General features: G+C 46.7%; 1 protein-coding gene and 2 long non-coding RNA genes across 8 annotated transcripts; 1 reads left to right on the top strand and 2 right to left on the bottom strand.

Moving 5' to 3' along the window:
* The first annotated feature begins 8,018 nt into the window (after positions 1–8,018).
* Positions 8,019–23,629, top strand: LYRM9 (LYR motif containing 9). Of its 6 annotated transcripts, XM_077969452.1 has the most exons (6): positions 8,019–8,063; positions 9,086–9,285; positions 11,486–11,656; positions 19,196–19,339; positions 21,514–21,606; positions 22,498–23,629. In XM_077969452.1, exons 3-6 carry the CDS (start codon positions 11,612–11,614, stop codon positions 22,513–22,515), a joined length of 300 nt encoding a protein of 99 aa, XP_077825578.1. In that variant the 5' UTR covers positions 8,019–8,063; positions 9,086–9,285; positions 11,486–11,611; the 3' UTR covers positions 22,516–23,629. The 6 variants fall into 6 exon arrangements, with proteins under 6 accessions (XP_077825578.1, XP_028691530.1, XP_077825579.1 ...); XM_028835697.2 differs by lacking the exon at positions 11,486–11,656 and having other exon boundaries at positions 9,193–9,285; XM_077969453.1 differs by lacking the exon at positions 11,486–11,656.
* LOC144335384 (uncharacterized) lies at positions 8,021–9,931 on the bottom strand. The gene is made up of 2 exons (XR_013406227.1): positions 9,798–9,931; positions 8,021–8,746 (listed from the first exon to the last, which is right to left on the bottom strand). It is a non-coding gene; the product is annotated as an uncharacterized LOC144335384 (long non-coding RNA).
* Positions 10,158–12,586, bottom strand: LOC144335389 (uncharacterized). Its single transcript, XR_013406232.1, has 2 exons — positions 10,904–12,586; positions 10,158–10,784 (listed from the first exon to the last, which is right to left on the bottom strand). It is a non-coding gene; the product is annotated as an uncharacterized LOC144335389 (long non-coding RNA).
* Positions 23,630–25,092: the final 1,463 nt, after the last annotated feature.

Here is a 25,092-nt window from a genome sequence, read left to right as displayed (position 1 = left end):
TGATCCGCCAGCCTTGGCCTCTCAAGGTGCTGAGATTACAGGCACGAGCTACTGCACTTGGCCTCTTTTTCTTTTTTTGTTTTAAATTGAGGCAGGGTCTTCCTCTGTTACCCGGGTTGGAGTGCAGTGGTGCAATCACAGCTCACTGCAGCCTTGACTTCCTAGGTTTGAGTGATCCTCCCACTTCAGACTGCTGAGTAACTGGGACTACAGGCATATGCCACCATGCCTAGCTAATTATTTTAATTTTTTGTAGAGACGGGGGGTCCCACTTGGTTGCCCAGGCTGGTCTTGAACTCCTGGGCTGAAGTGATCCTTCCGTCTCAGCCCCACAAAGTGCCGGTATTACAATTATGAGCCACCACGCCCAGCCAGAAAAGTCTTTAATTTTAACATTGAACAATGTATGGCAAGGAAGAGGTTAATCAGGTGACTAACTCACTTTACAACATTTTAAGGGACAGAAAATGAGCTATTACTTGTGAAAACATGGAAGCCATTGAAAACCTTGTTAAGCAGTTTCAGTGGCACAAGATGGAAACCAACTCTATTGGCTGACGGGTAAATGGGGGAATGGTAAGTGAGAAATTAAGGCTTCCTGTGTAGACAACTCTAATGACGGCTTCTTGTCACTTAGATCTCAGTTTAAATGTCACCTCTTTGGAGTGATCTACAGCAGCCATCTGGTGACGACCACATGACCACATTTTATTTCTCTGCAAAGCACTTACTCATGACCTGATCGTGTCTTCTTTCTTTCTTTGTTTTCTCTGCCCCTAAGACACCACACACGCACACTGATCAAAAGGGTTTTATTTATTCTGTCTCCCCAGAACCTAGAAAACAGCTTGGTACCTGGTAGGTGTTCATTTTTTTTGAATGAAAGGATAAAAGTTTGGCTATAAGGGAGAGTAGAGAAATAGAAATCTATCTGGTAGGAGATATGGAGCAATACCATATGGGTATGGAATATGGATATGTGTGTTTTTTGTTCATTTGTTTTAATGGGAACCCCTAGCCCATTGCTTGTCTGACTTTGATGTGCCTGGGAACCATCTTGGGATCTTGCTAAATGCAGATTTTGATTCTGCAGGCCCAGGTGGGAGATTCTGCATTTCTTTTTTTTTTTTTTTTTTTTTTTGAGACGGAGTCTCGCTCTGTCGCCCAGGCTGGAGTGCAGTGGCGCGATCTCGGCTCACTGCAAGCTCCGCCTCCCGGGTTCACGCCATTCTCCTGCCTCAGCCTCCCGAGTAGCTGGGACTACAGGCGCCCACAACCGCGCCCGGCTAATTTTTTGTATTTTTAGTAGAGACGGGGTTTCAACTTGGTCTCGATCTCCTGACCTTGTGATCCGCCCGCCTAGGCCTCCCAAAGTGCTGGGATTACAGGCGTGAGCCACCGCGCCCGGCAGATTCTGCATTTCTAACAAGCTCCCAGGTGAGGCCCAGGCTGCTGATCCATGAACCCCATTTTGAGTAGCAAGGCCCTGGACCACCTTGGTATGTTGCTTAGAATGAACGGGTGGAAAGCGCAAAGATTTGAGGAATACACAGGGATCCAACCCAGAGAACCAGCAGAAGTACCGGTTTTCTTTTTTCGTTTTTTTTTTTGGAGATGGAGTTTTGCTCTTGTTGCCCAGGCTGGAGTGCAATGGCACAATCTCAGCTCACCACAACCTCCGCCTCCTGGGTTCAAGCGATTCTCCTGCCTCGCCTGCCGAGTAGCTGGGATTACAGGCATGCGCCACCAGGCCCGGCTAATTTTGTATTTTTAGTAGAGGAGGGGTTTCTCCATATTGGTCAGGCTGGTCTCAAACTCCTGACCCGAGGTGATCTGCCTGCCTTGGCCTCCCAAAGTGCTGGGATTACAGGCATGAGCCACCGCGCCTGGCCAAGGACCGGTTTTTCAAAGGCAGAAGGAAACTTTCCACAGCATATCAGGAAAGAAGGGGAAGAAGTGAGAAGAAGATCTGATGATGTCTATCTTTCAGTGAGGTCCTCAGCTGAGAGTGAGGGTGGAGGTGGGGTGTAGGAGTTCTGAGAAACAGAGTTATTTTCTTCCTAGGCAGCATCCATTATGCCTTTGAGGTTTGGATCATAAATTTAAAGTAAAACCCATCAGCTCTGTTGTGTAATTTTCTCAGCATTAATCTGCTTGGGCGCAGGTTGGAGAAGGAGGATGATAGATTCATCCAGAGTGAGAGTGACAGAGGCCAAGAGGAACCAGGGAGTTGAGGGTGTTGGTAAGAGAGTGATTTTAATAGTGGATCACAGGAAGTGAGGCCCAGGCACTGGGTGGGATACTGCTACTCAGTCCCAGCTCTGCCCTCATAGTGCAGAGAGAGATAACACTGATATAATCACACAAATGTATATCTATCTACATGTACCCACACATATATATGTATGTATTATATGTAAATGTCCATGTCTATGTAACTACCACAACTGTCAGTGCCCCACCCATAATCCCTTGTGCCTTACCACTGCAGTATATCTGGCTGATTTCCAACTACCAGCATCTCTATCTCTTTGCCTGAGATCATGGCAGGCCAGAAGTACCAGGGAGTTAGTGCTCCCGAGAGCATTGTATGACGAGAGCATTGTATGACGAGAGCATTGTATTCCTGTAACTAACAGGAATTGGTATATAAATACCCCAGGTGGGATAACCAAGGTGTGGGTTCCATACTGTTTCCCCAGCAGGACGAAGCTCAGTGGTAACTTGCTTGGGAAGGCTCTCTTTACAGGCTGCCTTCTTTTCCTTGCCTCACTTCCCTTCTTTCTCTCTTTTCTCTTTCTTTCTTTCTTTCCTTCATTTCTTCCTTTCCTTTCCTTTCCTTTCCTTCCTTTCCTTTCCTTTCCTTCCTTTCCCTTTCTTTCTTAATTTCTTTCTTTCTTTCTTTCTCTTTCTTTCTTTCTTTCTCTTTCTTTCTTTCTTTCTTTCTTTCTTTCTTTCTTTCTTTCTTTCTTTCTTTCTTTCTTTCTTTCTTTTCTTTCTTTTCCTTCCTTCCTTCCTTCCTTCCTTCCTTCCTTCCTCCCTCCCTCCCTCCCTCTCTCTTTCTTTTCTTTCTTTCTTTTCCTTCCTTCCTTCCTCCCTCCCTCCCTCCCTCCCTCTCTCTCTCTTCTTTCTTTCTTTTCCTTCCTTCCTTCCTTCCTTCCTTCCTCCCTCCCTCCCTCCCTCCCTCCCTCCCTCCCTCTCCCTCTCTCTCTCTCTCTTTCTTTCTTTCTTTCTTTCTCTCTCTCTCTCTCTTTCTTTCTCTCTCTCTCTCTCTCTCTCTCTCTCTCTCTCTCTCTCTCTCTCTCTCTCTCTGTTTCTTTTTTTCCCGGAGTTTTACTCTTGTCACTCAGGCTAGAGTGTAATGGCATGCTCCCTGTAACCTCTGCCTTCCAGGTTCAAACAATTCTCCTGACTCAGCCTCCCGAGTAGCTGGGATTACAGACTCTCACCACCACGCCTGGCTAGCTAATTTTTGTAGTTTTAGGAGAGATGAGGCACCATGTTGACCAGGCTGGTCTCGAACTCCTGACCTCAAGTGATCCACCCACCTTGGCCCCCCAAAGTGCTGGGATTACAGGTATGAGCCACCGTTACCTGGTCTCACTTCCCTATTTTCTCACTTAGTGTTTTCTAGAACCACCTTTTAAATAAACTACTTGCTCTCAAATCCTTGCTTCAGGGGCTTCTCCAGGGGGAATCCAAACTGAGGTATATGTAATTATAAATTGTGATGCATGCCGAGGAGAAGGTACAGTCTACTATTTGGGTGGGGGGACCTGCTCCATTATGGGGTGGGAATGTGGATGTCAAAGGAAGGCGAGGAAGAGATCTATTAGCTGGGATCTAAAGGAGGAGTAGGGTGGAAGGACATGATACAATGAGTGCACAAAAGGCCACTGTGGCTGCCACAGAGGACAGGGACATGGATGGAAGCTTAAGAGGCCAGACTCTGGAGGACCTCGTAGGACATGATAAGGAGTTTGGCATATGTATTCAGAGAACACCGATAAGCCATTAAGGGGACTACAGCAGGACAGCGATAAGATTATACCTGTCTCTAACCATAGTGGAGAAGGACAGGAGAGCCCACATGGCAGGGATAGAGTTCAGAGGCCTCCGCTATGACCCAGGGTCTTGCATGGAGTTTTGCACATGAAGGAGTCTACTCCTTCAACAGATGTTTGCTGAAGTGGAAGGTAATTACTAACCACGTAGTTGACTGACCAGAACACCCTATTTCCTGGCCAAGTCGAAAAATGATTTCCCTTCATTAATGTTGCCTTTTTTTTTTTTTTCCTGGGCTGCTACACTTAAAACTCTATCAGCCCTTTCTCTTGGGGACAGCATCAACAGGATAACTCCTTTCTACTTTTACTCATTCTCCACTTCCCTCCTTTTCACTCTCTTCTTTCTCTCCTTCTCTTCACCCCTTTGTCTCTCCTCTTTCTTCAAATAGTCCTATTTAATAAAGTTGATTATTCTTACAGTCTCCATTTCTATTAATGGTGGCATGTAATTCTTGTCTCTGGACATCTCAAGACACTGCAGATATAGTCAGTGAAAACTGAATTACACTTTGTAAGCAAGGTAATTTTAAGTGGATCTTTAGTCAATGCTGTCAAAATGCAAAAAAGAAAAATGTTCCCAAGCACATTCACTCCTTCGGTAATATTGCCACATACACATCCAGCATGCACTTGAACTTTTTATGAAAAAGAAATTCTATTCCAAAGGTGATTCATACAAAAAATTATGGGTATGTGTGTGTATGTTATTTACAATTTGAAATCATGAGACATTGAACACATTTTCAAGAGATAAAAAAGTGGGGACATATTCAGAGATGACATATATCTGATCACCAATGTGGTTTCACATGTGGTCACTGTTAATAAATTACTACAGAACACACTAGAAACAGAGAATGATATATCAGCAAAGTTGGATTTATGGTGCTGCAGAAAGTAACATAGTACGGAGGACCAGGAAGGCTGAAACCTAGCCCATAAATTAATCTCCAAGTGTATGTTCTAAATAGTCACAATTGTACCCTTTTTCCTCTTGTGTTCCTTTTCATAAAAATATTGAAATCCTTGCTCATCCCTTTCTTTCACCCAGCAATTAAAGAAAAACAAACTAGATGTCTGAGATTTCACATAACCTTTCATACCCAATATTTTTATTGTCTTAAATCTTGAGTAGTCAGCAAGAGTTGTGTTTTGCAATACGCTGGGGTAAGGAAGATCTGTTCACCCCATTTTCCATTTTCGCCCCTGGTGTCCTCTTCTGGCATATTCACCCATCACCCCATGCCCCTCACCCTGTGTTCTGGCAGGATTTGAGACATGCAAATTGCAAACTGGTAAATAGCAACTTTGCATATTTTGAATAGAAGAGAACAACGTGGTACTACTCATTCTGTTCTCAGGGAAATCTGAGATAATGGGGAGCAAGATCCAGGGCAGACCGAGGGTCTTAAGTATTTTCTTCAAAGTGTTTATTATGCTTATTAAACCTATTGTACACTGATGAATTAATTTGAATTATTTACATGGTCAACCTTGGAGACAATAACCTGATTTAATCAGAGGATGCAAATGTTATCATTTCTCTTTGAAATCTAAAAGCAGGTTTAAACTGGAAACGTCAGGACTTCTTGTATCTTTCCCTACAAATATTGGTTACAAACCTGCAGTTGTCAGGCTAAATGACATAATGTCAGAAATCAAGAGAATGTGGTGATGTATTTCTCAGGAAAGTCAACAAATTCCCCTGTGCAGACATGTCCCCTGGACAGTGGGTGACTAATTTCTCAAGTAAAAAGTCTATTTTGTTTATCTGTAAATATCATGCACTGTCTGACGTAAGGATGTTCATCTGCTAAAATTTCGGTGTATAGGAAAATGACATGGTAAAAATGGTTGGGGTTTTACTAGATTATGAGACTGGTGTCATTTTAAATTAATGTTTGCACTAGTACAACTTACTTCATTTTACTATTGAAGCTGTAAGAACCTAAGGTTGCTGTCAAGTTAAAAGGTTCAAATTTAATTATTTTCAAATCTAGGTTTCCATTGTGACTTGGAAAAAAAATTAGAGATTGCTGTTCAAATCTCTTCTACTTTGGATTTTTTTTCTTAGTGTTTGGATGTTTATAAGAAATTTTTGTGAAAGTTAAAATCTTGTGTGTTTGTAAAATTGGAAGAGGCACAAGTGATTCTGAAGGCGGAGCCTTTCGGAGGTAAAGCAAACAGCTTGCATCTTGAATATTTTATGAGCTCTAGGTATTAGAACCATGTTTCTGATGCAGGAACACAGCGATCTAGGAACAAAAGGGAGATGAGACTAGAGAACAGACTGTGAAATTTCTTAAAATTATTAAATGATCCTAAGACTGAGCACAGGAGTGGATGATGTTACTGCAGATTGTTCTTAATAAGGGCTTTAAAAGCTTAATGATTTATTGATTGGCTCTGCACTAATGACGTGCCCTTGATTATGCATGTGTAAATAAGAGGGCTGATTTATGAGGGTACAATTGTATCTTTCAGATATATTTGTCCAAGTCTACATCTTTAAAATAAATGGAGGCAATTATCTGAATATTTCAAGGGAGGGAACCCCCCATTCCCATCCCCCAGCCCCGATTTGAGGGAAGTCTAGTATGTTAGGTGAAGAGAAAAAAAAAAAGAAAACAGAAAGCTCTAAAGCCTAAAGGGAGGAACAAAACAAAACTTCCGTTAAGAAATATCCCAGCTTCTCTTTTCCTAAGAGAAGAGAAATAAATTCCCAGGTGCCATCGGTGAGCAATGTTTTACTTAAAAAAAAAAAAAGAAAGAAAAAGGAAAAAGAAAAAATTGTAAGAAGTTGTCCTGTTAAATCAACGACACATGGAGTCTGAAGGAAATCAGCCTTTTCGTTACGAATAGGTTTAAAAAGCCCTGGAGAACGGTGGCTCAAGCCTGTAATCCCAGCACTTTGGGAGGCCGAGGCGGGCGGATCACGAGGTCAGGAGATCGAGACCATCCTGGCTGACACGGTGAAACCCCGTCTCTACTAAAAAATACAAAAAACTAGCCGGGCGAGGCGGCGGGCGCCTGTAGTCCCAGCTACTGGGGAGGCTGAGGCAGGAGAATTGCGTGAACCCGGGAGGCGGAGCCTGCAGTGAGCTGAGATCCGGCCACTGCACTCCAGCCTGGGCGGCAGAGCGAGACTCCGTCTCAAAAAAAAAAAAAAAAAAAAAAAAAAAAAAAAAGCCCTGGAGAAGAGAGACGTGAACAGAAGCAATATTACCCACTAACCACCTAACTCCCGCTTAGACATCAGCGGAGAGATCAGCAGCATCATTGAACAGGGGGTTTGTCTTAAGATAATGACTCATCTTTATTTCTTTCAGGATATAAAACTTGTATTTAAATCAATTCAGAGAAGCACTTGAGCTTTAAACATGAGAGAGCAGGGAGAGCGTATTTAATAAAACAGCATTATTTCATTTTCAAAGAATGATACTGGCAGTAGCTCTAAGTTTAAATTTTGTATTCTTTTCCTCAATTATAATTATAGATGGGTCTGAAAGGAAGCATGCTTATTACTGTCATATTTATTCTTTTGACAGGTGTTATGGGACTGTAATTTGATGAAATGATTCAAAACGCAGATTCCTATCCAAACACAATTCTTGTCATCAACACGAGAGGTTCAGGAAAAGTCCTCCAGCAAGCCTTTCAGAGATCTTGAACACCCCTACTATTTTAGCACAATCCATATTCAGGAATAAGGAGGAGAGAGTACCTTTAGGGCTTATATCCGGCGTAGCAACAGCCAGAAGGCAGAGTGGGTGTTTGAGGTAACAGGTAACGAAGGCTGTTAGTGGGGACAGCTTTCCTTTTTAACTGGGTGGGGTCGAATCAAGGAAGAGGCACCCAGTAGGACCCCGAGTCCCGCGCGCGGCCGGCAGAGGGCGCTGGGCTCACCGTCGCCGGGTAGGGGCGGTGCCGCTCAGTTCCCGGGGCGCAGGCGCACTCGTCGCCGCGGCGGCGGGGCTGGCGTTCCCCTGGAGGCTGGTGAGCCGCGCCGCGCAGGCCGAGGCCGAGGGCGGGGGCGCGGGGGCAGCCGCGGCTGGAGCCACTGGGTGGCTGGGGCGGGCTAGGGATGTGGCGGCCTCGGGTGTTCTCGGACCTATAGAAGACCTAGGGGCCACCCGCGCCAGCATTTTTTCCCTCGCGGTCCGCGCTCTTCCCCCCGAGAGCTGGGTGCACCGGAGCGCGGCGCCCGGACCTGACACAGGCCTGGCCGGGCGGCCCTGGAGGAGCAGGAAAGGCCTGCGGCGCGATCGAGGGGCGCGGGGTCCGGTTCAGCCCGGGGGTCCAGCCTCTCAGAGGCTCACGTCCTGGCCACTTTTAAAAGGAGAATGTCCCCTCCACCGTCCCTCTGCCCGCGGCACCCGGTGGCCGGAGCGACCTTGACCTGATGATTTATGCATCTGCGTAAGAGCAAGTTGCTCCGTGGCCGAAACCCTTTCGCTCCTAGGATTGATCCTTTTTGTGGTTATATTGTTTTAAAAACAGTTTTATTGAGATGTAATTTATGAAGCATACAGTTCACCTATCTAAAGTGCACAATTCAGTGTCTTTTTTTTTTTTAGACGGAGTCTGACTCTGTCGCCCAGGCTGGAGTGCAGTGGCACGATCTGGACTCACTGCAAGCTCCGCCTCCTGGGTTCACGCCATTCTCCTGCCCCAGCCTCCTGAGTAGCTGGGACTACAGGCGCCCGCCACTACGCCCGGCTAATATTTTGTATTTTTTGTAGAGACGGGGTTTCACTGTGTTAGCCAGGATGGTCTCGATCTCCTGACCTCGTGATCCACCCGCCTCGGCCTCCCAAAGTGCTGGGATTACAGGCATGAGCCACCGCGCCCGGCCAATTCAGTGTCTTTTAGTGTATTTGCAGAGTTGTGCAGCCGTCACCATAATTTTTTAGAACATTACCCCCCAAAAGAAACACCTCCTTTAGCTGTCACTCCCCCCTCCTATCTCCTCCCATTCTTCCAGCCCAAGGCAACCACTAATGTACTTCTGTCTCTAGATTTGCCTGTTCTGGATGTTTCGTATAAATGGAATCATACATTAAGAAGCCGGTTGTGACTGGCTTCGTTCACGTAGCATAATGTTTTCTGGGTTCACCTGCCATAGGTTCGTGACTTCAGGACAGTTTCCTACTGGCTTTAGTTTCCTCTGGCAACTTGGGAATCAGTTGACATCTGTGGAACTTCTGTTATGGTTCAGGTACTATAAACTGTGGAGGAGTGACTAATAACAGTATATATATAATATACATATATATAATATATAAAATATATATAATATATAAAAAATATATAATATATAAAATATATATAATATATAATATATATACAAAATATATAATATATAAAAATATATATTATATATATATTATATATAATATATATACAAAATATATAATATATATAAAATATATATGTATTTTCTTACTCATTTCCCCTCATTTCACAGGTGTTGAACTAATACAGTGTAGTCTCTTGTCCTCCAGAAGCTTACAGTCAGCAAAGAACAGATAGACAAGTAAAGTAGGAAAGGGTAAGATGTTCAACGCCTGGCACAGTGGCTCATGCCTGTAATCTCAGCACTGTAGGAGGCTGAGGAAGGAGGATCACTTGAGCCTAGATTTTCGAGACCAACCAGGCCAAGACCTCGTTTCTATAAATAATTTAAAAAATTAGCCAGACGTGGTGGCGTGTGTCTGTGATCCCAGCTACTTGAGAGGCTGAGGTAGAATCGCTTGAGCCCGCGCAGTTGTGACTGCAGTGATCCCTGATCATGCTACTGTACTCTAGCCTGGGTGACAGAGTGAGACCCTGTCTCAGGCCAAAAAAAAAAAAAAAAAAAAAGATGTTCAAGCACTTAAGATGTGCCAGCCCCTGTGCTAGGCACTTTCCATATATTAGCTAGGTTCGTCTTTACAGAAGCCCTGTGAGGTGGGTTATTCTTTTCTCCAGTTTACAGTGGGGGAAGCAGAAGTCCAGAGAAGTCAACCAGGTTGACCAGGATTACACAGCTAGTAAATAGCAGAGGTAGGCTTTTAAACTAGGGTTCTTTGTCTCCAAAACCTGCTCTGTAATCACAATAATTATATATGTGTGATTATAATCAGAATAAGTGATTACAGAGCAGTGTGATGACTGTAATAGGGGTGTGAATAGCATGGAATGAAAACCTGAAGGAGGTGACAGGGAACTGGACCTCTAAGGATGAAGAGGAATTCTTGAGGCAGGTGAAGAAGTCAAGGTAGGGGAAAGCACAGCATGTTTCAGAGATGATATTAACAACAACAGTTAGTAGTAAACACGTAGTGTGTGCCAGGCATCATGCTTAGTAGTCTAGGAGCATTATTTCATTCTTAACAACAGTCCTATGTAGGAAATACTATTTATTAGGGACCCCACTGACAGATGGGGAGCAGACTTCGAGATAGAAGTTAAGAAACTCGTCCAGGGTCCTAGAACTAGCAAATGATGGAACCAGGATTTGAACCCAGACTATCTGATCCCAAAGTCCTCCAAGTTCAGTCTGTGGCTAAAATGCAGGAGGTATGGGAAGGACAGCAGGAGGGGAGATTGATGAGAGGGACTGAAACAGATCTCGGAAGGCCATGGGTAGAGAACTCTCTACAGAGGTTCTGAGGAAGGGGAGTGACAGGGTGTGCTTTTTAGGAAGTGTTCTTGGGTGGCACTGTGTGGACTGGGCTGGAAGGAGGGAGACAGATCAGGAGGTATTTGGATAGTCCCAGCCAGGTATGGGTACAAAGCTGGGAACCAAGGTAGTGCCAACAGGGGCGAAGGAGGCAGGAAGGGGGTGAGGGGACTGGAGAGCCTTGACTGTGTAGGAGAGGGACTGGGGGAGGCAGGGATTGCTGCCCCATTGCTAGCTTGGGAGAACACAGATGTGCAAGATGGAGCCCTGGAGTGGGTGGGGGCGGGAAGCAAAACCACTCTATTTCTATTTTTCAACTTTCCCCGTCAAGAAGAGTAATTGCATATTTAAAAAATGGCCTGTGCAGGCTTAATTTAGCTTGTATCAGTGCTCAATAGGGCATAATTTCTGGTTATTTTCTGCAGTTCCATTCTTTCGTTCTTTTTTTAATATATGACTTTTTCTCATTTATTTTTAGGTGCCTATATTGGGACATAGGTTAGGGAAAAGGACAGTGGGGTTAAATGGGACTGTGGGCCTGCTTCTCAACATCTGTGCCAGTGATACCACTTGACTTCCAGGAAATTCCCTTTGTAGCTTTATTTTCTCTTTTTAAAAATTCTGTCATATTCTCCTCTGGATTTGGTAAGAGCTTTGTTGTTAAGCATTTCTTTAGTTGCTCATTTCCTTTATCTGTGTAATTGATGTCAGCCTGGTGACTCTTTCTTTTGATTTTTTTTCCATCTATATGCAGGGGGAAGCTGCAGATGATGTCCTTGGGTTTCAGAAAGGCATGGAGCAAGGTTTTGTAGAGAAGATTGAGGAGTACTGGATGATAGTGCAGTCAAGTGCCTTTATAAATGCTTGAACCTAGTCGTGCATGAATCCTGCTGGAGTTCTTTGTGGGGTCCTTAGTCCTGATCTGGTCAGTATTTTTATGGGTGGCTCAGACATAGCAGGTGGTTTCGCGAAGCAGATAAGGGCATAGTCTTTGGAATCAAATAGACCTAGATTCTATTCCAGGTCTTGCTCTATACTAGCTTTGTTGCTCCTGGCAAGTTACTTAACCTCTCAGGGCCTCAGTTTCCTCATCTATAAAGTGGGACTAATGATACCTACCTTAAAATATTGTTGTGAGGATTAAATGAGGTAAAATGAAAAGCTCTCAAACTTGGCATGTCCTACCCATTCCCTGGATGGGAGCCATCGGCTTTGCACAAGGCTCTGGGTTGGAGAGCTAGGTATACCAAACTGTTCATCTCTGTAATCCTAGGGCTGGGTCCAGAGTTGTACACATGCTAGATACTCTGAATGGCATGGTGTAGTTGACTGATGCTTCCAGTATATAGGGTTACTCTCTTTCTCTTTGTCCTTACCCCGTGTTTACCTGGTATGTGACTGTTTCTGTGCTCTTGTTTTGTTGAATTGAGTTGGATAACATTCAGTCATATAACAGACCCCCACCAAGGATGGTGGCAGATTGTGACTCTGGAATGACCTCATAAAATAAAAGATGGGAAAACAGACTTAAGAACAGCTCAGGAGCCGGGCGCAGTGGCTCGTGCCTGTAATTACAGCATTTTGGGAGGCCAAGGCAGGTGGATCACCTGAGGTCAGGAGTTTGAGACCAGCCTGGCCAACATGGCGAAACTCTGTCTCTACTAAAAATACAAAAATTAGCTGGGCATGGTGGCATGAACATGTAATCCCAGCTCCTGGGGAGGCTGAGGCAGGAGAATTGCTTGAACCTGGGAGGCAGAGGTTGAGCCAAAATCGCACCATTGCACTCCAGCCTGGGGAACAAGAGCGAAACTCCGTCTCAAAAAAAAAAAAAAAAAAAAAAAAGGAAAAAAAGAGCAGTATATGGAAAATTGCCTTTGAGCCAAATGCCAGGGCCACGTGAGGGCCCCAGCAGAGAATGCAGTCTGAGCTGCATTCCTTGAATTCCCGGGTCAAAGGAGGTAACAGGGCCACTGCCTGGGGAGTTGGTCAGAGCATGGCCAAACTGTTGTTTTCTTGTGGGACAGCATGTTTAAGAGTGGTGTCAAAAATAAAGGTACGTGTATTCAGAAGAGGGCACGTGGGACGGAGACACTTTGAGACGCAACAACACCTCCCGGCTGCTTACACTGGAAAAGGGACTAGGGAGGGGCTGCGATAGTTGACTGTGAATCATGAGAAGCTGGACTTGGGAGTAGGTGAGGGAAGATTTTGTCTCAAAGAGTAGAGCTCAGACCAGTGAGTGGAACTTTACAGTGGGGAATTTTAACTCAGAACTGGAGGGACTTTCCAATAATTTGAACAGAGTGAAAATGGGGGACTTGTGAGTTCCCTGCCACTTGGAGCACACGTAGGGAGAAAAGCTGGGTGGCTCCCTGCCAGGTATATTTTTAAAGCAATTTTTTATTAGGAAAATTTTCCAAATATATGGAAGTTGAAATAACAGCGCAGTGTTCACCCTTAACACCTACCATCTAAATGCGATCTGAACATTCTGTTGCATTTCTTCATCTTCCTCACTCTTCTCTCTGTGCTGTCTTTTGCTGAACTATTTGAAAGGAGGTTGCAGACCTGATGACACGTCACCTCTAAATCCTTTCGCCTGCATCTCCTGAGAGTAAGGTGATTCTCCTACGTAACTACATCAGTCTCATGACCCAAGAAAATTCGTAACTCACACTACCGTTTTCACGTCCAGTGAAGATTTTCATTCAGGAATTCGGCAAATCACTGTGACCACCATGTGGAGAATGGCTGGTGGGGCCCGAGGACAGGTGGATACCCTTCCAGCAACCCCGGCAAGAGCCTGAGCTAGAGGCCTGACCTAGAGTAATGTGGGGTGATGAAGGCTGTTTCAAGGTAACCACTGAGCATGGTGGCCGGGTCGGTGAGGGCTTTCAGGAGGAGAAGCCAGGCCACAGAGCTGAGTGTGGAAGAGGCAGGAGGTGTGCAGGAAGCAGAGAGGGGCACAGTAGGCAGAAGTAGGAGGATTCGTTCAAAATAGAAATTGAATGTCCACCAGGATAGTTAATTTTATGTGTCAACTTGACTGGGCCACAGGAGGCCCAGGTATTTGGTCAAACATTATTCTGGGTGTTTCAATGTGGGTATCTGTGGATGAGATTAACATTTAAATTGTTCGATGGAGTAAAGCACATAGTCCTCTATAATATGGGTGAGCCTTTTCCAATCCATTGAAGGCCTTAATAAAATGAAAAGTCTAAGCCTTCCCTGAGGAAGAGAATTCTCTTGCCTGTGACTTTCGAACTGGGACATCAGCTCTTCCGGGTTCTATAGCAGCTTCCAGCCTTTGTATTTGAACTGGCACATTGGCTCTGCAGATTTTGGACTTGCCAATCTCCATAATTGCACGAGCCAGTTCATTATAATAAACTTCTCTCTCTCTCTCTCTCTCATACACACACACACACACACACACACACACACACACACACACACACACACACCCTCCTATAGGTTCTATTTCTCTGGAGAACCCCAACGAATACATCTACTCCACACCAGACATTCTGTCCCAGTGCCGAGACCATAACAGGCAAACACAGCATGGGCTGTTATGGAGTGTGCCATACAGGACTCGGTTTGCCTGGACTAGGCCGTGGATGGTGAGAGGTGCAGATGAGGGGTAGGTAGGGGCCAGAGCGAGAGGGGCCTTGCAGGCCATGGACAGAAGCCTGGATTTTATTCTGTAGACCAGTGCTTTCCACACTTCAGGACCCTCATGATTTTTGCCGGGTCCACATTTCAATTGCATTATTTGTTTGATACATTTAAAAAAAAAAATCAATTTTATGCCCATTTGAAAAAATGCTTTAGGCCATTAATACCTATGAAAACGTGTTTTTTCCCCCTCATTGCACATGAAAATAAATGTAAAATCATTACAATAAAAAATACTGGCCATATACTACTTAAAATGATTTCAGGTATTTGTTCTACATTTTGGGAAAAGTTGCCATGAATGATGGGGGCAGGGGTGGATATTAGGGGTTTTATGAAGGACAGGACACTTTGAGATTTATGTTTTAGAAAGAGTCACTCTGGCTCTTGGGCAGAGTAGGATGGCAGAAAATGGACTGGAAGACAGGGAGACCAGCTAGGGGCTGTTTCAGTTGTCCCAGACAGAGTCTGACCCAAGGGTATGCAGTGGAGTAGAGAGGAAGGGAAAAATATGAGGGGCATTCAGAGGTGAAATTTGATAGGACTTAGAAACCAGTGGCATGAGGCCCAGCGTGGTGGCTCATGCCTATAATCCTAGCACTTTGGGAGGCTGAGGTGGGCGGATCACCTGAGGTTGGGAGTTCGAGACCAGCCTGACCCAACATAGAGAAACCCCATCTCTACTAAAAATACAAAATTAGCCAGGTGTGGTGGCGTGCGCCTATAATCCCAGCTACTAAGGAGAATCACTTAAACCCAGGAGTGGGAGGTTGTGGTGAGCTGAGATTGCGTCATTGCACTCTAGCCTGGGCAACAAGAGCGAAACTCCATCTCAAAAAAAAAAAAAAAAAAGAAAAGAAAAGAAAAGAAAGAAACCAGTGGCACGGGGATTGAAGAGGAGGAGGAACCTGGGTTGACTGATGATTTTGGTTTGGTTGCCTGGGAAGATGGAGCAGCCATCACAGAGGCAGGGAGCCAGGGTGCAGAGGCCAAGATCAAGTCCAAAGGGCAGGGCAAGGGAGGTAAGTGTTGCCAGGCCCAGAGGCTTAGACTGCAGTTTTAGCAATGATGCTATGAGGTTCATTGCCCCTTAAATAATAGCAAACCCACGCTTTAAATCAAATTAAAACATTTTAGTTTAGCTCTTCTAAGTGGACCCACACATGTATTCTCTACTAGTTATTACTGAGAATGACTAAGTATTATAATTGAGCTGAAAATAATCTGCCGCCCATACTTGCTGGGTTGGTTACTAAGTATTGCTTGAGTTTTTAAGTAATGAAACAAAGTTGTGCTCTTTCCAAATGTTAATTTTGAGGACTGCAGATGGTAACCATCTGTTCCCCGACTAGCATTTTACAATATTTGATTACTACTTTATATAGTTTGGGGAAGCCTGCCAGTGGAGTCTACCCATCAGGTTGGGGACTTTGGTGGTATGTCTCCTGTGGTTGCCCCTCATGGTCTTGGTCACCCTGGAACGGGTTCCCCTCTGATTTCTGGGTGGTGAGTCAGACTGGCACGGTCATGATTGATAGCAGGAGGAACTTGAGAAGCCCTGTCTTGTCTGACTCTTCCTTACAGCCTGGAATCATCAGAGGGCATCATGGAAGAATTTGTGAGGTCAGGGTCTGTCCATCAGTTACAAGTTTTGGGTTACAAGTGACAAAACAATGAACCCCAGCTGCTTTGGTGAAAGAGGATTAATTGGCTCAGATCACTGAGAAGTCTAGGGGAAGGACTTCTTTCAGGTAGATGGTTTTAGGGCCAAAATGAATTCTTTTTTTTTTTTTTTTTTTTTTTGAGTCAGAGTCTCACTTTGTATCATCCAGGCTGAGTGCCATGGTATGATCACAGCTCACTGCAGCCTTGACTGCCGAAGCTCAAGGGATCCTCCCATCACAGCCTCTTGAGTAGCTGGGACTACAGGCGTGTGCCACCATGCCCAGTTAGTTTTTTATTTTTTGTAGAGACAGGGTCTGCCTATGTTACTCAGGTTGGTCTCAAACTCCTGGCTTCAAGCAGTCCACCCATCTCAGCCTCCCAAAGTGCTGGGATTACAGGCGTGAGCCACCACCCCTGGCCCAAATAAATTCTTTGGGCTTGTTTTTATCTCAGGGTCTCAGTTCTGCCTTCTGCTATGTGAGTGTGGTCTCAGGCTTCTCGAGGAGGCAGGATGGCTTCACTGAGAGAGGATCAAATCCTGCCAGCATCAAGTTTAGTGGGAAGGAGCTAGAGTCCTTTCACGCCACTTCTGCAAAAGTGTTGCGATGCACTGTGATTGGACTAGCTTTTGTCACATGCCCGTGTGTGAGCCAGTCCTTATACCCACGTGGATGCAGGGCTCTGATAGTCCCACTCAGACCTTCTGGGCTGAGGCCTGGGGAGGGGTGCACCCCAGATCACACACTGGGGCTACTAGAAGGGAGACTGGATGGTGGGGGTCAGACAACCACCTGTCTACTCCAGCATCAGAGCAAGAGCCCAGGGAACCAGGAGGAATTGGCTAACGTAGCTGAAGAGACACATTTATTGTTGCCGAGGAGATAATGGGATGTAAATGGAATGAAGGAGCCTCCGGAACCAGCTACTTCCTAAGCTTCCCTCCTTAGTTTAAGGGCATCTGATGGATTTAGTTTCTGGTTCTTTTTGCGAGGTAAGGGGAGGGTTTTTTTTTTTTTTTTTTTTTCCTTATATGTTCCTTTAAAACTAAGGCCAGTCACTAGATCTCTTTTAGCTCCTTCATCTGGAACATAGAGGGTGTCTCTCTATACAGAGGAGACAGTAGCTTCATTCTGTTTAGTTAACAGTGAGTGAAGCCCGCTGTGGGCCAGGCGCTCAGCCCAGGGAGAGCCACAGGCAAGGTAGCAGATGAGTCCCTGGCAGCACCATGAGGGGGCACTGCAGCCCCACAGAGGACAGGGTGAGTGCCTCTGTCTCCAGAGAGGGACCGTGGGTAAGGGCTTCCAGGAGGAAGGACACTGAGCTGAGCCTGGAAGGATGAACAAGGTTCCTCACATGGAGAAGATGGGAAGGAGTCCATGGCCAGGGAACTGCATGTGCACCAAAAGGCACCACATTTGGTGGTTTGAGGGGTCTGGGAACACTTCATGAGACTGACTGGGATGTGCCCAGGACACTGATTCCAGAGCTCACATGGTACGGGGTGGAGGAGACTGGAGTGACAAGCCAGGTACTGGGACACCAGGCAGATGCTGTGGCAGAGGTTCAGGCAGGAGCCTGATAAAAGCTTTGCAAGCCCATATATTCTAGAACCTACCATTTAAAACAATCTATACTCTCATAGTTCCCTTAAAAAAGAAGAGGTTAGGCTAGAGTTGTGGGTTTTTTAGAGAGAGAGTGTTAATACAGAGAAGAATATGGGTTCCTCAGACACAAAAGAGAGCTTGCTGTGTAATTCCATTTATACAAAACTCTGGAAAATGCATCGGTTGCCTGGGGATGGGGACGTAGGGAGGGCGGGAGGGATGGATTACAAAGGGTATGAGGTAAATTTTGGGAATGATGGATATGTTCATTCTCTTGATTATGGCGGTGATTTCTCTGGTGTGTACCTGTGGCAGCACTTATCAAATTACATACTTTAAGTATATGAAGTTGGTTATATGTCAACTATACCTTTTTTTTTTTTTTTTTTTTTAAAAAAAAAAGAAGGCTCTGAAACCAGACTGCCAGAGTTCAAATCCAAGCTCCAGCTTTATCAGCTGTGTGATCTTGGGCAAGTTATCAGACCTCTCTGTGACTGTGTTCATTAATCACATGTGAAGTGAATAGAGACAAACAAGTGCTCATTGTGATTCTCTTTTTTTTTTTGAGATGGAGTCTTGCTTTGTCACCCAGGCTGGAGTGCAGTGGTGCTATCTCGGCTCACTGCCATTTCCACTTCTGGGGTTTAAGTGATCCTCCTGCCTCAGCCTCCCAAGTAGCTGGGATTACAGGCATGTACCACTAAGCCTGGCTGATTTTTGTATTTTTAGTGGAGACGGGGTTTCACCATGTTGGCCAGGCTGGTCTCGAACTCCTGACCTTAAGTAATCTGCCCAACTTACAGGTGTGAGCCACCACACCCAGGCCATTGTGATTTTTATGATAACTCATAGCAAAATGAAATCATGTGCCCACGCTGTGGTGACTCTGTCCAGCGTCTTCTCTGTGCAGAGTCCCCTAGATTCATGTTTCTCAGACTTTAAAATGTGCATACAAATCTCCTGGCATCCTTGTTAAAATGCAGGTTTGATCTGGTGGGTGTGAGGTGGGGCCTGAGACTGCATTTCTGTTGATCTCCCGGTGCTGTGGGTTTTGCTGGCTCAGGAGCACACTTTGAGTTTTGAAGCTCAGGCCTGTAGGCATTCTCCCCTCTGTGGCTTGGTGCCCTCACCAGACCAGGACTGATGTCGGAGCTGGTTTCCTAGTGATTTTCCTAGTGATTGCCCCTCAGGGTCTTCCTGCTTATCTACCCCACCCTGCCTGTGAGGGACACCTACTCACGCACCATCTGAAGTTGAGTTCCAGAAAGAAGACGCCAGAGCTGAGGCTGTACATCTCCCTCCACACTCACCCTTGGTCTTGCGGGCCTGCTCTGGGCTAGAGCTTCTGTAGGACTGAATGCCCAGCCCACCGCAAGGCGCAGGCTCCATGGGATGGGACAGGAGGGGCCACTGTACTGCACCAAGGCTGCTTCCCAGAGTACTGGGACCTGGGGGTCAGGGCTGAGTATAGAACTTGGCTTGATGCCCTGGAAGTGATGCTCCTTGTTTTCCAGGGACAGAAGGTCTCACGGATGGCCCCGCTGCCAGGGGCAGAACTGGTTCAGAGGCCACTGCAGCTCTACCGATACTTGCTGCGCTGTTGCCGGCAGCTGCCGACCAAGGGCATCCAGCAGCATTACAAGCATGCTGTCAGGCAGGTGGGAGCTGGGTCCACCGGGTCTGGGGGCTGCCTCTAATGGCAGGCTTGGGGGTGTGGGTCAGAGGTCAAGGCCAGGGCACAGAGCTAGTCTCTGAGATGGTGGTGAGGTGGCAGTGTGGTAAGAGCCACAGGAAACCGGTGCTGGGCAGCCCAGCTCCTCTCTGTCGAGGAAACACAGCGTGCATCAGCCAGCATACCAGCTGTGCTAGGGCACGTATGAGGCAGCTAAGTGGGTAATTAAAATAGACTGTGGGGCACGACATCATTTAGGCAGGCATCCCTGCCAACAGTGTACAACTTGAATTGAATCCTGAGAAAACATCAGGTAAACCCAAATTGAGAGGTCATCTGCCACACAACTAATAGGCCTGTGCTCATCAAAAATGTCAGTGTCATGAAACACAAAGAAAGGCAAAACTGTTCTGGATTAGAGAACTCAAGAGATACGGTGACTAAATGTAATGTATGATCCTAGACCAGAAAAAAATTGCTGTAAAGAATATTACTGGGAGCCAGACATGATGGCTCATGCCTGTAAACCCAGCATTTTGGGAGGCTAAGGCAGGCAGATTGTTTGAGCTCAGGAGTTCAAGACCAACCTGGTCTTTTCTACAGAAAAATCAAACAATGAGTTGGGAGGATTGCTTGAACCCGGGAGGTCGAGGCTGCAATGAGCTGTGATTGTGCCACTGCATTCTCACCTGGGTGACAGAGTGAGAACCTGTCTAAAAACAAAACAAAACAAAACAAAACACTGTTACTGGTGCAGTGTATGAAATTGGAATGTGGGCTATAGATTATAGTGTTGTTTCAATGTTGAGTCTTCTGCATTTGATTATTGTGGTTATGTCAGAGAATGCCCTTGTCATTAGGAAATACACATGGGAATGTTTAGGGGTAAGGACGGGGTGTCTGTAACTTATTCTTAAATGCTTCTGAAAAGACTTATACATACTTATATAAAGAGAATGATAAAGCAAGTATAGCAAAATGTTAACAATCAGTGATTCTGATAGGAAATTATTTGTATTATTATCACAGCTTTCTGTAAGTGAGAAATCCTTTCCAAATAGAAAGTTAGCTAAAATTCATACAAATATAATATGGAAAGTTAAAAAAAAAAAAAAAAAAGAGGTGGCAGTAGCCACAGTGGGCTGTGGAGACGTGGAGAAGGGAGCAGTTAGCTGTCTGGGGAGTCAAGGAGGGCGTCCCAGAGGTAGATGCTGAGGGGGCTCCTAAAGATGAGCAGGGGGATGTGTGGGGCTGGGAGTGACGGGGAGGGAAAGAGGCCAGTTCTGTTTCTTTTTGAGATGGAGTTTCACTCTGCACACAGGCTGGAGTGCAACGGTGCAATCTCGGCTCACCACAACCGCCGCCTCCTGGTTCAAGGGATTCTCCTCCCTTAGCCTCCTGAGTAGCTGGGATTATAGGCATCCGCCATCGCACCCAGCTAACTTTGTATTTTTAGTAGAGATGGGATTGATCTTTGTTGTCAGGCTGGTCTCGGGCTCCAGACCTGAGGTGATCTGCCCACCTTGGCCTCCCAAAGTGCTGTGATTACAAGCGTGAGCCACCACGTGTGGCGCCAGTTCTTTTTGGAAAGCAAAACCTGAATCTTAGATTGCTTCTCAAGGGTGAACATCTGGTCAAAAGCAAACAGCATCCCATGCTCTGCATTGGGCCTGGGTGGATTTCCTGAAACTACTCTGTCTACTGCCTCCCCTTCCTTCCCTGTGTGGCTTTCCTAGCACTGGGCTGAGAGAAGCCCTACTTCTTCCTCCCTGCTCTGAAACCTATGCAGAGATCTCACCCTGGGGAAAACAGCTTCTTCTGAGGAAGAGAGATGGAAGTTTCCCCTTGGCCTCCACTGCCTGATAGCTTTTGGGCTCAGCTTGATTTAGGGGTAACTTGGGGGCCAGTCTTTGCACCCACCCTGGTGGCTTTGCAGTCACATAGACTAAGATTCAAATGCTATTGTTCAGCAGCCAAGGGGGGACTTCTGAGCCTCTGTTTCCTCATCTCTGTGTGGGATAATCATAACTGTCTATGGGGGATGAAGAGAGCTGCTGGGTATACAGTACCCAGCAGTGTCCCTGGCCTGTGACTGGTGCTCTGAAGCTGTCGGTCCTGGGAATTTTGCCTAGTCATCTTTCCTTATGCTTAAACTTGCAGAGTTTTCGGGTTCATTCAGATGAAGACAACCCTGAGAGAATCCAGCAGATTATTAAAAGGGCCATTGAAGATGCTGACTGGATCATGAACAAAGTAGGTGCTCGGCCCCCGGGCTCTGCCTGCGAGCTGGGGTGATGATGGCTGTGATCCCCATGACCACTAGAGGCCACTCCTGCCCCACAGTTGAGAATGGTCCCTGTGGAGGAGGCCACCAGCCAGCTGCTTCCCTCCTCCAGAAGCTGAAAGGTGAAGGCAGATCCCTTCTGGTTGCAAGTGGGGAGGGGCTCTTACTCTTCGTCCTTAAAGGCAAATTTCCGCCCAACAGTGCTGATGGAGTTGAGAGGGTCAGTAGGAAGAAGCAGGGGAAGCTATAGTGCCAGAGCCGGAAGTGGCGCTGTGACGCCGCAGACAGGAAAGCTGTCCTGGGGAGGGACTCCCTGTCTCGGGGGCGTATTCACACTGGGGCAGAATTATGGAGGAAACATTCAGTATGTTTTGGTGGAGGAAGGGAGGGAGTCAGGAATGTTGACTGGCTTCTTGGCCCTTAGATGCTGGTATTAGGAGGCCCTAGAGAGTTGGAGTGTGCCCCTACCTCCCTGTCCTTCTAACTCACTCTCCAGATATGGGACCCAGCGTCCATTTTAAAAAAACCCAGTGATTATAGCAACTGGCTTCCAAGGGTCCTCCTCCACCTGGGATTTTTTTTTTCCCCCTGAAACAAGACTCAGAGAGGACAGGCACCCCAGTTTCCTTATTATCCTCCCTCCCCACCCCTGTCAGCTTCCTTTTTCATTAAAGAAGAAAGGGAGTCCAGGCATGAACTAGAGATTTGGCTGCCCGGTGCCTCTTGCCTGGGTTTCACCACCTCCAAGAAGCCCCTGCAGGAGGCAGGTGAGGTCCAGATGATGGAGGCTTGAGATTTCCCCAGAGTCCTCCTGCCCCTGTTGGCTTCCCTCCTCCACTTCAAATCTCTCTGTCTTGCAGTATAAAAAACAAAACTGAGAGCCCGGAGAGGGAGCCTTCCTGGCCTCTGGAAGTTGAGAGGCGCCTCTTCTGGAGCTCAACAGCAGCAGCAGGTTTGGAAGATCCATTGGCCTTGTTGGCTGAAAGCTAGAAATCAGAGAAGAAGCTGACCTTGCTTCGGAGTCTCCTCTTGCCGCGGCCATGTTGCCAGCATCCTTTATGTTTGTACTTCCAGCCACTTACGATGTGAAATTTGGGGAGAATGTGGTATTTTTTTGTTTCTTTTGTGTATTTTTTATTTTTGTGTTTTTGTTCTTTTACTTTTCTCTGAAAGTGATTCATTTATTCTGGAGATCTCTTTATCATTCTCTGAGTCCCAGAGCAGATGTCCCCTCAGGTAGCAACCTGTACAGAAGAAAGCGCGTGGGTTTTAGAAGCAGACAGATCTGGATTTGAATCCCAGATTCAGTAAGATGAAGGTGAAGTGCCTCACACAGGATGTGGCACATGACAGTGCCTGAAGGGCTCCCTTCAAGGAAGCCGTCCTGCCCCACCCCCTCCTCTTTTCCTGCAGTACCCTGCACAGCTCTGCTCCAGTACACACCGCGTCGGGTCTCAGTTATTTGTTTGCGAGGTTGCCCTGTCCCTGCTTGTAGCCCCTGAGCCCTCACAGTTGTCACACACCCAGCAGTCTGCCAAAGAGCTGCTTTTCCTGACCACTGTCTCTCTACGCCCAGGGAAGTCAAAGCCCTGGGCCTTGCCTTCAGGGAGTTGACAGTGTCCGTGAAGTGGTGAAGTGCCCACCACATGAACCAAGGAGAGACACCAAAGCAGCTGCGGTGGACTCTGGCCTGTCCAAGCCTCTGCGCACCTGCAATCTGTTTCCACTGGCCCTTCCCTGCTTTGCCACCATTGTGGAAGAATAGAAGGGAGGGGGAGAAGGTGGGTGGGCTCAGGGAGAATGACCAGAGTGGCCAGAAGATGCAGAGAGAAGTCCCACTGGGATTTGAGTATTCCCTAAGGGCACTCAGTCACAGGGATGAAGTAGTGTGTGTTTGTATCCTTGTAATTATGTGAATTAAAATGACTCAGAGATATTTATGTGTGCGTGTGTACTCCGCTGACAATGAAGTAAATATATCAATTTGTGGAAGCTCGTGTGTCTTCTCAACTGATAAACCTTACATTCCCTAAGCATACGTTGTCCCCCTCCTGAGTGTCATCCACTCTTGAGAACCTACAGTCAAGTCAGATAAAGCTGCCCAGGAGGGGTCATTCTTCAGAGAAGGTGACTGGGACTGGCCCCACTGCTAGACAACAGTTGATGAGGTCACATCTGCCCCACTAGGGTATGAGCAAGCTGAGGGGTTTCAGGCTAGGGCCAAAGCTGAGCCAGGCCCCTGTCCGCACCCCGTCATTGAGCTGGGGGCCCCTTCTCAGGTGGCAGGGCTGTATTGTAATCATAGGAGTGGGGGCAGCTGTATCCCAGATGTTTTCCCAGCAGGAGAGAAATGAGTGAAGGCTGACAAAGGTTTGGGATAGAGTTAGTGTCACTTGCTCTTGACCAACTCCTGGAGTGGTTCTGTGACCTGTGGTTCCTGGGTAGGTCCTTGGTCCAGCTGTGCTGACTCGCCATGTGTCAGACGGTGGGTGCCCAGCTCCAGCATGCGGCTGGCCTGTGAGGGAGCCAGCAAGGGGTGGGGTGGGTGCACGGTGTGTTGGTTGCTCTCCCCCAGCCCCTGTGCTGCCACTGAGGGTAGTGAGCCAGGTCGTGCAGGGGCCCACGGTAGGGGAGGCACGATGCGTGTGGCACTGTGCACACAGGGGCGCTGTTGAAGCCTGGGAGAGCTTCCCATCCTCAGCAGCAGCCTTGCCTTCCAGCCTGCCCTCTGACTTTCACTACTCCCAGCCCTGTGTGGACCGTGGGGATGGGTCCTTCATCTCTTCTCTCAATTCTCAAATGCCCAGAGTTGAAGGTTTCCAGAGTAGCCTCCAAGCAAATGGAAGAAGGAGATGAAGGTTTGACCCAGAGTCAGCCAGTGTGGCCTGCTGGAAGGGGCTCTGGAGATACACACACCTGAATTTGAATCCCAGTCTGTCACTTAGTGGTGGTGTGATTTGGGGCAGATTTGTTAATCTGTCAGGCTTACTTTGTTCATTGCTACAGGTTGCACATCCCACGGGGTGGTGAGGTTATGGCAGTGCACACAAATGGGCTGTCAGCCATGTGGCTTCCATCTCTTGTCTTTGGTTTACCTGGTGACAATACTTCTCTCCTTTTCTTTTCTTTTCTTTTTTTTTTTTTTTTTGAGATGGGGTTTTACACTGTTGCCCAGGCTAGAGTGCAGTGGCACAATCTCAGCTCACTGCAACCTCTGCCTCCCGGGTTCAAGTGATTCTCCTGCCTCAGCCTCCTGAGAAGCTGGGATTATAGACGCCCGCCACCACACCCAGCTAATTTTTGTATTTTTAGTAGAGTTGGGGTTTCACCATGCTGGCCAGGCTGGACTTGAACTCCTGACCTCAAGTGATCTGCCTGCCTCGGCCTCCCAAAGTGCTGGGATTACAGGTGTGAACCACCGTGCCCAGCCTACGCTTCTCTTCAAGTGGGTCCTT

Source organism: Macaca mulatta, chromosome 16 (assembly GCF_049350105.2).
Source record: "Macaca mulatta isolate MMU2019108-1 chromosome 16, T2T-MMU8v2.0, whole genome shotgun sequence".
Taxonomy (NCBI): domain Eukaryota; kingdom Metazoa; phylum Chordata; class Mammalia; order Primates; family Cercopithecidae; genus Macaca; species Macaca mulatta.
The sequence above is the reverse complement of the archived record's forward strand: the minus strand, read 5'-3'. Positions and strand labels throughout refer to the sequence as shown.

Coding starts and splice junctions, on each gene's coding strand:
- LYRM9 (XM_077969452.1), top strand. CDS start 11,612: ATGAATCCTGCTGGAGTTCTTTGTGGGGTCCTTAGTCCTGATCTG. Junction 11,657..19,195: donor GGGTCCTTAGTCCTGATCTG/GTCAGTATTTTT, acceptor CTTGTTTTCCAG/GGACAGAAGGTCTCACGGAT. Junction 19,340..21,513: donor ACAAGCATGCTGTCAGGCAG/GTGGGAGCTGGG, acceptor TTAAACTTGCAG/AGTTTTCGGGTTCATTCAGA.